Source organism: Barbatula barbatula (assembly GCF_947034865.1).
Source record: "Barbatula barbatula genome assembly, chromosome: 1".
NCBI classification, from domain to species: domain Eukaryota; kingdom Metazoa; phylum Chordata; class Actinopteri; order Cypriniformes; family Nemacheilidae; genus Barbatula; species Barbatula barbatula.
In genome coordinates, this window is record NC_136766.1 from 2,311,947 (window position 1) to 2,324,702 (window position 12,756).

The 12,756-nt window shown below is 39.3% G+C and overlaps 2 protein-coding genes across 3 annotated transcripts in view; both read left to right on the forward strand.

Moving 5' to 3' along the window:
- The window catches only part of hectd4 (HECT domain E3 ubiquitin protein ligase 4), a 37,460-nt gene extending 35,128 nt beyond the window's left edge, over window positions 1–2,332 (forward strand). For both annotated transcript variants that reach the window (XM_079453125.1, XM_079453126.1), the window contains exons 74-76: window positions 159–354; window positions 439–661; window positions 752–2,332. In XM_079453125.1, coding sequence (XP_079309251.1) covers window positions 159–354; window positions 439–661; window positions 752–888 — 556 coding nt within the window. In that variant the 3' untranslated portion in view covers window positions 889–2,332. The remainder of the gene's footprint in view (window positions 1–158; window positions 355–438; window positions 662–751) is intronic.
- A 950-nt stretch (window positions 2,333–3,282) lies between these two features.
- mrpl21 (mitochondrial ribosomal protein L21) lies at window positions 3,283–12,737 on the forward strand. Its single transcript, XM_079451150.1, has 7 exons — window positions 3,283–3,450; window positions 11,223–11,283; window positions 11,431–11,516; window positions 11,786–11,949; window positions 12,043–12,095; window positions 12,311–12,414; window positions 12,491–12,737. Exons 1-7 carry the CDS (start codon window positions 3,303–3,305, stop codon window positions 12,553–12,555), a joined length of 681 nt encoding a protein of 226 aa, XP_079307276.1. The 5' UTR covers window positions 3,283–3,302; the 3' UTR covers window positions 12,556–12,737.
- Window positions 12,738–12,756: the final 19 nt, after the last annotated feature.

The following is a 12,756-nucleotide window of genomic DNA, read 5'->3' on the forward strand; positions in this document are numbered from 1 at the left end:
ACAGTTCAATAGCACATATTCATTGGTTGTAAAGAATAACGAAACAATGATGATGATTATTTTACCCACAATCGTGCAGCCCTGATCATAACACACATGATTGAGTTTATGTTTGCTCTTAATGAACATCCCCTTTGCACGTGTGCTTTTATGTTCAGCTGGGAGAATAAAGACATGTACGTGCGGGCGGTGCGTGACTTGCGTCTGCGAGAGCTGCAGAATGTTGAGTGTATGTCTGCTGTACGAGCCGGACTGGGCTCCATCATCCCGCTTCAGCTTCTAACCTTACTGAGCCCTGCTGAGATGGAGCTGCGCACCTGCGGCCTGCCCGACATTAACCTGGAGTTCCTAAAGGTCAAACACTCACGCTCCTTTCAAAAACCCAAACACTGTTTCTGAACGACTCCTGTATCACTATAACTCTTGTGGTTGTTGTAGGCTCACACCATGTATCAGGTGGGTCTGATGGAGACGGATCAGCACATCGAGTTCTTCTGGGCGGCTCTGGAAATGTTCACCCAGGAGGAGCTCAGCAAGTTCATTAAGTTCGCTTGCAACCAGGAGCGCATTCCCTTCACCTGTCCCTGCAAAGACGGAGGTCCGGACACCGCTCACGTGCCCCCCTACCCCATGAAGATCGCCCCGCCTGATGGAGCAGTAGGTACGTCACCTCTGCCGTGTAGAGAACTCTCACATACTGTATGACATGCAAACACCGCAGGCGTCAGTATAATGTTTTTGTGCACTGCAGGTTTGCCGGATCTGCGTTATATCCGCGTGGAGACCTGCATGTTCATGGTGAAGCTGCCGCAGTACTCGTCCCTCGACGTGATGCTGGAGAAGCTCCGCTACGCCATCCATTACCGCGAAGACCCTCTGAGTGGATAAACCCCTCGTGATCTGAGACTCCATCACCACGCGACCTTAAGCCATGTGTCACTCAACAGAACAGAAACGGACGTGAACAGACAAACCAACTTGCCTTCACACGGACGGGTTTGACTGGAAGACATTTTTATAAAGCACGTACATATAAATGATGAAAGATGTGAAGCTTCACCTGATTTACTCTCTCGCTGAACAGCAGCTGTTTTCTTCTCAGTGTGTCTCGGCCGTGACGATTGATGCATCTTCATCCAGGCGGAAGCTGGTTTTAGCTTTATAAAGGAATATAAAGGAATGGATCTCGCTGCTTGAGAAGTTTGAATATACATCTGAGTGAATCTCACCAAACCCAAACGAGCCGTTGATGCTTTGAGTTTCGGTCCAGGAGCTCAAACGACGCATGTGGTCCAGTATACATAACCAGACGGCTTAAGGCATAAATATCCGCGTGTGATGTTAAAGGTGTGCACATATATAGTTCAGGTGTGTAAGCGAGTCAATAACAGGCTGTAGACATATAAAACACAGAAGAGATGTTTGCTCGGAGCTGAATGTGATGTCTGTTCTCTTTAGTTTCGGGTGCTGTTCTGTTTGTGAATCTCAGTTGCCAAACTTTCAACCCTTGAATCTGTTTTTGGTTGCCAACGACATTACCGCCATACGTGTGGTTCTGCAGTCCTGCTTTATTGCTGACATCAAATGATTTTGCACGCAGTTCTACTCGCTGCATGAATATTTCCATCAATGTCACGGTCAGCAAATTTCACTTTTGTCTCCTTAAAACATCTAGATTTCACCCCCCCAAATAAAAGATTTAGTTTGAGCTTTTTAAGCATTCTTTGTTTCCACAGTTCTACATTTGGATGTTCTTTATAGGACTATGTTGTAAATCAGTTGTTATATTTCTGGTGAATGAGTTGAGTCATGTGAAGCCATCCTTACAAACACACCAGATGATACTATACATCATCCACTGCAGTACTTTCAGAAGATCAACGTGTGCGTGTGTTTGTGTGTGTGCATGCGTGTGTGTGCTCTGGTCAGCTGCTGCTATCACAGATAGTCCTATATTTCTCGCTATCGGGCAAAGAGTCGGACACATCGATGTGAAAAACATCCGCACAAGGAGCCGAATGCAGTGAAATACATGTTGTACATTTACTTGATGATATTTATTACAGTTATTTATGATTGCATTAATATGAGTGTTATCTCTGAGCATCTGCTGTGTGAATGAATATACAGAAATGATGATAAACTGACTTTATCTGTCATCATAATAAATTATTGATGTATAACACAACCGGGTCTTGATCTGTGTTTATCTTAATAATGAGCTACACTATAAACTATTTACATTGTATTATATTTGTAACAAAATGTTGCCAACCAAAATGTAGTTAAATATAATACTGATCAAATAAACCGTTTTATTTATGTTTTATTTTAAACATTCTTCAGTTTGTTCTGTAACTATAACACATGTTCTTTAAATACAAGATAAACATCCACAACAGTTTATTTCTGAAGAAGGAGAAACCGTGTCTATTCAAGAACAGCCTTGCAAATAAAATGATTTGGAGTAACATCTTACAATAAGTTATAATTGAATATAAAGAGTACATTTCGATGAACTATACCATTACTTTTCCTTTGTTGCTTTAATCTAAAATATAGTTGTAAATCATTTACATCATCATTATGTGTCTCTGTTTTTATTTAGCCTACTATAAATAACATTATTATTATCATATTCATTGTACTTTCCAGAGCACAAGTTTCATTATTTTCTGTTTTCTATTTAAATACAATTGTTAATTTTGTCATCATAATTCATTTATCAGAGACTCGAAAGGAGAAATGTGACGTTTATGCATTTTGAAAGAAAAGAAAACCAATAAAACCGATTAGATTATTATTTTCCTTTATTTTCCAGTTACCCCTAAATGTAAAGAGGTTCACTTGAAAATGTTGATTCATATATATATCCTGTAAGATCATTCTTCAGCTTCAAATGTAAAGGTCGGAGACTCTACTGTTTGTCAATGAGCTTGTAAAAGCCAATAGTGATGTTTCAACGGTGGAACTTTTATTTTGTCAGTGTAGTTTGATGCATTTGTTTCTGGACTGATGCAACAAAAATTACCTGCAAGATTTACGTCATCTTTGAAAAATATAAAATTTGGTTTATTAATTAAAAACAAAGCGACATCTGTTGTTGTGAATTATATACTTCTATTGAAATGTTATATTCATAAATAAAGTTTTTAATTGTTATTTTAATTGTTTTCTTTCTTTCCTTTTATATGTGGGAATGTATGTTGTTTAATTGACTATTGATTGTAAAGTCTGAATATTGTTGTTGTCTTTTGATGATTTAGTGAAAGTTTCAGCACCGGAACCTTTGTGTTCGGAGGATGTTTCCGGGGACTCATGTGTTTCGCGCGTCAGTGTGTTTCCGGGGGATTGTCATGATGGCGATGACTTTGAGCAGAGGATGTTTTTCAGGAATATTAAGAGTTTTTCACACCTCGGGGGCACATTTATCCCACTCCACACCTGCACGTGTGTATGATTTATACTCGCGATGATTGTTTATTCAGTGTTCTGTTTAAACGGATAAGAGTGAATTATTATGTCGCGTTGTGAAGTGTGCATGTTCGGTTCAAGGGATTCATATAAACTAAAGATCGACACCACAGGATGTCATATACTGTAACCATATGTGGCGCACGCACCATTAAAGTTCTCACATTTTATAAAGATATTTCACTGTCATATTGTTTTTATATTGTATGTTTTTTTCATGTAGTTGTGTTTCATGTGCATATGTTTATTGAGTAGGGTAGTCACGATTCGATTTTAGTCACGATTCGATTTTAGTCACGATGCGATTTCAGTCACGATTCTGACGTCACGATTCGATTTTAGTCACGATTCTGATGTCACAATGCGATTTTAGTCACAATTCTGACGTCACGATTCGATTTTAGTCACAATTCTGACGTCACGATTCGATTTTAGTCACAATTCTGACGTCACGATTCGATTTTAGTCACAATTCTGACGTCACGATTCAATTTTAGTCACAATTCTGACGTCACGATTCAATTTTAGTCACAATTCTGACGTCACGATTTGATTTTAGTCACAATTCTGACGTCACGATTCGATTTTAGTCACAATTCTGACGTCACGATTCGATTTTAGTCACAATTCTGACGTCGCGATTCGATTTTAGTCACAATTCTGATGTCAAGATGCGATTTTAGTCACGATTCTGACGTCGCGATTCGATTTTAGTCACGATTCTGATGTCACGATTCGATTTTAGTCACAGTTCTGATGTCAAGATGCGATTTTAGTCACGATTCTGACGTCACGATTCGATTTTAGTCACGATTCTGATGTCACAATGCGATTTTAGTCACAATTCTGACGCCATGATTCGATTTTAGTCACGATTCTGATGTCAAGATGCGATTTTAGTCACAATTCTGACGTCACGATTCGATTTTAGTCACGATTCTGACGTCGCGATTCGATTTTAGTCACGATTCTGACGTCACGATTCGATTTTAGTCACGATTCTGATGTCAAGATGCGATTTTAGTCACAATTCTGACGTCGCGATTCGATTTTAGTCACGATTCTGATGTCACGATTCGATTTTAGTCACGGTTCTGATGTCAAGATGCGATTTTAGTCACGATGCGATTTCAGTCACGATTCTGACGTCACGATTCGATTTTAGTCACGATTCAGATCTCACAATGCGATTTTAGTCACAATTCTGACGTCACGATTCGATTTTAGTCACAATTCTGACGTCACGATTCGATTTTAGTCACGATTCAGATCTCACAATGCGATTTTAGTCACAATTCTGACGTCACGATTCGATTTTAGTCACAATTCTGACGTCACGATTCGATTTTAGTCACAATTCTGACGTCACGATTCGATTTTAGTCACGATTCTGACGTCACGATTCGATTTTAGTCACGATTCTGACGTCACGATTCGATTTTAGTCACAATTCTGACGTCACGATTCAATTTTAGTCACAATTCTGACGTCACGATTTGATTTTAGTCACAATTCTGACGTCACGATTCGATTTTAGTCACGATTCTGACGTCACGATTCGATTTTAGTCACAATTCTGACGTCACGATTCAATTTTAGTCACAATTCTGACGTCACGATTCAATTTTAGTCACAATTCTGACGTCACGATTCAATTTTAGTCACAATTCTGACGTCACGATTCGATTTTAGTCACAATTCTGACGTCACGATTCGATTTTAGTCACAATTCTGACGTCACGATTTGATTTTAGTCACAATTCTGACGTCACGATTCGATTTTAGTCACAATTCTGACGTCACGATTCGATTTTAGTCACAATTCTGACGTCGCGATTCGATTTTAGTCACGATTCTGATGTCAAGATGCGATTTTAGTCACGATTCTGACGTCGCGATTCGATTTTAGTCACGATTCTGATGTCACGATTCGATTTTAGTCACAGTTCTGATGTCAAGATGCGATTTTAGTCACGATTCTGACGTCACGATTCGATTTTAGTCACGATTCTGATGTCACAATGCGATTTTAGTCACAATTCTGACGCCATGATTCGATTTTAGTCACGATTCTGATGTCAAGATGCGATTTTAGTCACAATTCTGACGTCACGATTCGATTTTAGTCACGATTCTGATGTCAAGATGCGATTTTAGTCACGATTCTGACGTCGCGATTCGATTTTAGTCACGATTCTGATGTCACGATTCGATTTTAGTCACGGTTCTGATGTCAAGATGCGATTTTAGTCACGATGCGATTTCAGTCACGATTCTGACGTCACGATTCGATTTTAGTCACGATTCAGATCTCACAATGCGATTTTAGTCACAATTCTGACGTCACGATTCGATTTTAGTCACAATTCTGACGTCACGATTCGATTTTAGTCACGATTCAGATCTCACAATGCGATTTTAGTCACAATTCTGACGTCACGATTCGATTTTAGTCACAATTCTGACGTCACGATTCGATTTTAGTCACGATTCGATTTTAGTCACGATGCGATTCCAGTCACGATTCTGACGTCACGATTCGATTTTAGTCACGATTCTGATGTCACAATGCGATTTTAGTCACAATTCTGACGTCACGATTCGATTTTAGTCACAATTCTGACGTCACGATTCGATTTTAGTCACAATTCTGACGTCACGATTCGATTTTAGTCACAATTCTGACGTCACGATTCAATTTTAGTCACAATTCTGACGTCACGATTCAATTTTAGTCACAATTCTGACGTCACGATTTGATTTTAGTCACAATTCTGACGTCACGATTCGATTTTAGTCACAATTCTGACGTCACGATTCGATTTTAGTCACAATTCTGACGTCACGATTCGATTTTAGTCACAATTCTGACGTCGCGATTCCATTTTAGTCACAATTCTGATGTCAAGATGCGATTTTAGTCACGATTCTGACGTCGCGATTCGATTTTAGTCACGATTCTGATGTCACGATTCGATTTTAGTCACAGTTCTGATGTCAAGATGCGATTTTAGTCACGATTCTGACGTCACGATTCGATTTTAGTCACGATTCTGATGTCACAATGCGATTTTAGTCACAATTCTGACGCCATGATTCGATTTTAGTCACGATTCTGATGTCAAGATGCGATTTTAGTCACAATTCTGACGTCACGATTCGATTTTAGTCACGATTCTGATGTCAAGATGCGATTTTAGTCACGATTCTGACGTCGCGATTCGATTTTAGTCACGATTCTGATGTCACGATTCGATTTTAGTCACGGTTCTGATGTCAAGATGCGATTTTAGTCACGATGCGATTTCAGTCACGATTCTGACGTCACGATTCGATTTTAGTCACAATTCTGACGTCACGATTCGATTTTAGTCACAATTCTGACGTCACGATTCGATTTTAGTCACGATTCAGATCTCACAATGCGATTTTAGTCACAATTCTGACGTCACGATTCGATTTTAGTCACAATTCTGACGTCACGATTCGATTTTAGTCACGATTCAGATCTCACAATGCGATTTTAGTCACAATTCTGACGTCACGATTCGATTTTAGTCACAATTCTGACGTCACGATTCGATTTTAGTCACAATTCTGACGTCACGATTCGATTTTAGTCACAATTCTGACGTCACGATTCGATTTTAGTCACGATTCTGACGTCACGATTCGATTTTAGTCACAATTCTGACGTCACGATTCAATTTTAGTCACAATTCTGACGTCACGATTTGATTTTAGTCACAATTCTGACGTCACGATTCGATTTTAGTCACGATTCTGACGTCACGATTCGATTTTAGTCACAATTCTGACGTCACGATTCAATTTTAGTCACAATTCTGACGTCACGATTCAATTTTAGTCACAATTCTGACGTCACGATTCAATTTTAGTCACAATTCTGACGTCACGATTCAATTTTAGTCACAATTCTGACGTCACGATTCGATTTTAGTCACAATTCTGACGTCACGATTCGATTTTAGTCACAATTCTGACGTCACGATTCGATTTTAGTCACAATTCTGACGTCACGATTCGATTTTAGTCACGATTCTGATGTCAAGATGCGATTTTAGTCACGATTCTGACGTCGCGATTCGATTTTAGTCACGATTCTGATGTCACGATTCGATTTTAGTCACAGTTCTGATGTCAAGATGCGATTTTAGTCACGATTCTGACGTCACGATTCGATTTTAGTCACGATTCTGATGTCACAATGCGATTTTAGTCACAATTCTGACGCCATGATTCGATTTTAGTCACGATTCTGATGTCAAGATGCGATTTTAGTCACAATTCTGACGTCACGATTCGATTTTAGTCACGATTCTGATGTCAAGATGCGATTTTAGTCACGATTCTGACGTCGCGATTCGATTTTAGTCACGATTCTGATGTCACGATTCGATTTTAGTCACGGTTCTGATGTCAAGATGCGATTTTAGTCACGATGCGATTTCAGTCACGATTCTGACGTCACGATTCGATTTTAGTCACGATTCAGATCTCACAATGCGATTTTAGTCACAATTCTGACGTCACGATTCGATTTTAGTCACAATTCTGACGTCACGATTCGATTTTAGTCACGATTCAGATCTCACAATGCGATTTTAGTCACAATTCTGACGTCACGATTCGATTTTAGTCACAATTCTGACGTCACGATTCGATTTTAGTCACAATTCTGACGTCGCGATTCGATTTTAGTCACAATTCTGACGTCACGATTCGATTTTAGTCACGATTCTGACGTCACGATTCGATTTTAGTCACAATTCTGACGTCACGATTCAATTTTAGTCACAATTCTGACGTCACGATTTGATTTTAGTCACAATTCTGACGTCACGATTCGATTTTAGTCACGATTCTGACGTCACGATTCGATTTTAGTCACAATTCTGACGTCACGATTCAATTTTAGTCACAATTCTGACGTCACGATTCAATTTTAGTCACAATTCTGACGTCACGATTCAATTTTAGTCACAATTCTGACGTCACGATTCGATTTTAGTCACAATTCTGACGTCACGATTCGATTTTAGTCACGATTCTGACGTCGCGATTCGATTTTAGTCACGATTCTGATGTCACGATTCGATTTTAGTCACGGTTCTGATGTCAAGATGCGATTTTAGTCACGATGCGATTTCAGTCACGATTCTGACGTCACGATTCGATTTTAGTCACGATTCAGATCTCACAATGCGATTTTAGTCACAATTCTGACGTCACGATTCGATTTTAGTCACAATTCTGACGTCACGATTCGATTTTAGTCACAATTCTGACGTCACGATTCGATTTTAGTCACAATTCTGACGTCACGATTCGATTTTAGTCACAATTCTGACGTCACGATTCGATTTTAGTCACAATTCTGACGTCACGATTCGATTTTAGTCACAATTCTGACGTCACGATTCGATTTTAGTCACGATTCTGACGTCACGATTCGATTTTAGTCACAATTCTGACGTCACGATTCAATTTTAGTCACAATTCTGACGTCACGATTTGATTTTAGTCACAATTCTGACGTCACGATTCGATTTTAGTCACGATTCTGACGTCACGATTCGATTTTAGTCACAATTCTGACGTCACGATTCAATTTTAGTCACAATTCTGACGTCACGATTCAATTTTAGTCACAATTCTGACGTCACGATTCAATTTTAGTCACAATTCTGACGTCACGATTCGATTTTAGTCACAATTCTGACGTCACGATTCGATTTTAGTCACGATTCTGACGTCGCGATTCGATTTTAGTCACGATTCTGATGTCACGATTCGATTTTAGTCACGGTTCTGATGTCAAGATGCGATTTTAGTCACGATGCGATTTCAGTCACGATTCTGACGTCACGATTCGATTTTAGTCACGATTCAGATCTCACAATGCGATTTTAGTCACAATTCTGACGTCACGATTCGATTTTAGTCACAATTCTGACGTCACGATTCGATTTTAGTCACAATTCTGACGTCACGATTCGATTTTAGTCACAATTCTGACGTCACGATTCGATTTTAGTCACAATTCTGACGTCACGATTCGATTTTAGTCACAATTCTGACGTCACGATTCGATTTTAGTCACAATTCTGACGTCACGATTCGATTTTAGTCACGATTCTGATGTCAAGATGCGATTTTAGTCACGATTCTGACGTCGCGATTCGATTTTAGTCACGATTCTGACGTCACGATTCAATTTTAGTCACAATTCTGACGTCACGATTTGATTTTAGTCACAATTCTGACGTCACGATTCGATTTTAGTCACAATTCTGACGTCACGATTCGATTTTAGTCACGATTCTGATGTCAAGATGCGATTTTAGTCACGATTCTGACGTCGCGATTCGATTTTAGTCACGATTCTGACGCCACGATTCGATTTTAGTCACGATTCTGATGTCAAGATGCGATTTTAGTCACGATTCTGACGTCACGATTCGATTTTAGTCACGATTCTGACGTCAAGATGCGATTTTAGTCACAATTCTGACGTCACGATTCGATTTTAGTCACAATTCTGATGTCACAATGCGATTTTAGTCACAATTCTGACCCCACGATTCGATTTTAGTCACGATTCTGATGTCACGATGCGATTTTAGTCACAATTCTGACGTCACGATTCGATTTTAGTCACGATTCTGACCCCACGATTCGATTTTAGTCACGATTCTGATGTCACAATGCGATTTTAGTCACAATTCTGACCCCACGATTCGATTTTAGTCACGATTCTGATGTCAAGATGCGATTTTAGTCACAATTCTGACGTCACGATTCGATTTTAGTCACGATTCTGATGTCAAGATGCGATTTTAGTCACGATTCTGACGTCGCGATTCGATTTTAGTCACGATTCTGATGTCACAATGCGATTTTAGTCACAATTCTGACGCCACGATTCGATTTTAGTCACAATTCTGACGTCACGATTCGATTTTAGTCACAATTCTGACGTCACGATTCGATTTTAGTCACAATTCTGACGTCACGATTCGATTTTAGTCACAATTCTGACTTCACGATTCGATTTTAGTCACAATTCTGACGTCACGATTCGATTTTAGTCACAATTCTGACGTCACGATTCGATTTTAGTAACAATTCTGACGTCACGATTCGATTTTAGTCACAATTCTGACGTCACGATTCGATTTTAGTCACAATTCTGACGTCACGATTCGATTTTAGTCACAATTCTGACGTCACGATTCGATTTTAGTCACAATTCTGACGTCACGATTCGATTTTAGTCACAATTCTGACGTCACGATTCGATTTTAGTCACAATTCTGACGTCACGATTCGATTTTAGTCACAATTCTGACGTCACGATTCGATTTTAGTCACAATTCTGACGTCACGATTCGATTTTTGTCACGGTTCTGATGTCAAGATGCGATTTTAGTCACAATTCTGACGTCACGATTCGATTTTAGTCACGGTTCTGACGTCACGATTCAATTTTAGTCACGGTTCTGATGTCACGATGCTATTTGTTGAGGCAAATTAAAAATATCAGCTTATCCACATTTACCAAGTTTACAGCAAAATATTTAACGTCTCAACCGATTTGAATCGTCACATATTATAATCGATTTTCGACCATTACATCCCTATTATCAAGTGTTCACGCTGGATTAAAACGTGACTCTACACTGCGTATCGTGCCAATGAAGTCACCCACTGCTATATTTCCACAGGCTGTTTGGTTCCTACATTAGCATGCCGTCAAAACTCATCAAGCGTCACAAATCCTGCAAGGTAAACATCTAATATTTCATTCTCTCTTAATAATTTACCCGAAAAAATCATTAGTGTGTGTTTACTTGCATCATAATTCCCCTGTCACACTGAATTCATGTTTTGATGCTTTGGTTGGAGTCCTAATGTCGTGTCATTTGTTGTCAGTTTTGTTCCACACACATCTTTATCAAGACCACCGTGGCCAGAACTACCAGCGTTTGATCCTGAAGATCAAGAGAAGAAGCATCGAGGTGTGCGCGCACGCGTGTGATCCTCATAAATAAACCCAATAGATTTGTGGTCCACCTAAGGAAGATTGAGCTTATAAATCAAACTAAATGATGTTTATATATAAATGTAAAATGGCGTGAGGTTGATGCAATATACAGTTTTGTACAGTGTAAAAATCATTCCATCTTTGGAAAGTTGTGTATGAACAAATATCAAAAGTGCTTCGCTAGAGGATTTGAAAGGAACTGATGTGTTTTTGATAAACGTCATGTGTGGATTGTTATTCCAGCGGCTGTGCAGAAGGTAAACGGCCTCATTCAGAGCGGAGAATACGGACGTTTGTTTGCCGTTGTTCAGTTTGCCGGCCGTCAGTGGAAAGTCACCAATGAAGATTTAATCCTCATTGAAAATCACATTGATGTTGAGTGCGGAGAGAAAATCAGACTGGAGAAGGTTTGTGCATTCGGCAAAGCGATCAATTCTTATGTAAGCGTGTGTGAGCGAGGTTCAGCTCGTGTGTCGGGTCACTAACGCTTCTGTCTGCAGGTGCTGTTGGTCGGAGGGAATGATTTCACTCTCATTGGAAAGCCACTTCTTGGGTCAGATGCTTGTTTTTACTCATAACATGTCACCGCTAAAGCCGCGTTGATTTCATGTTTTAATGCTTGAGAAACCTACAGTGAACATGGGAGAACAAACTCGTGCGGATATGTTTTCTAAACAAACATTTGGTTTAACAGAGAACCTTTTTTAGCTCAATGACATTATTTGATTGTTACGACGTGATAATCTTGTGTGTTCTTCTGACCCGCAGCGGTGATCTGGTGAGAGTTCAGGCCACGGTTATAGAGAAGACCGAATCGTGGCCGATGGTACACATGAGATTCTGGAAGAGACATCGATTTCAAAAAAAGAGAAGTATGTGTGTTGACATTACATTTGCAGTCATGTTATTTTAGTGCTTTCATTATTCCCTTGTATTTTGTTTTTGCAGTCATTATTCAGCCTCAGACTGTGTTGAGGATTAACACCATTGACATCTTGCCAAGCCTGACGTAACCTGTTATTTATCTGCCAGTATCACTTCTGTAACCTGATTTTTAAGGTTTGAGACCCTGTATATAAACTTTTCAAATTGATCTTTCTTTAAGAAATGTGACATCTTTACACAGACAAATGTTGGCTGCTGTTTATAATAGCTCATGTTTATTTCAAAATAAAAGTTTTTTGTGTAAACTGTTTTTTGTATCATGCCTGTAT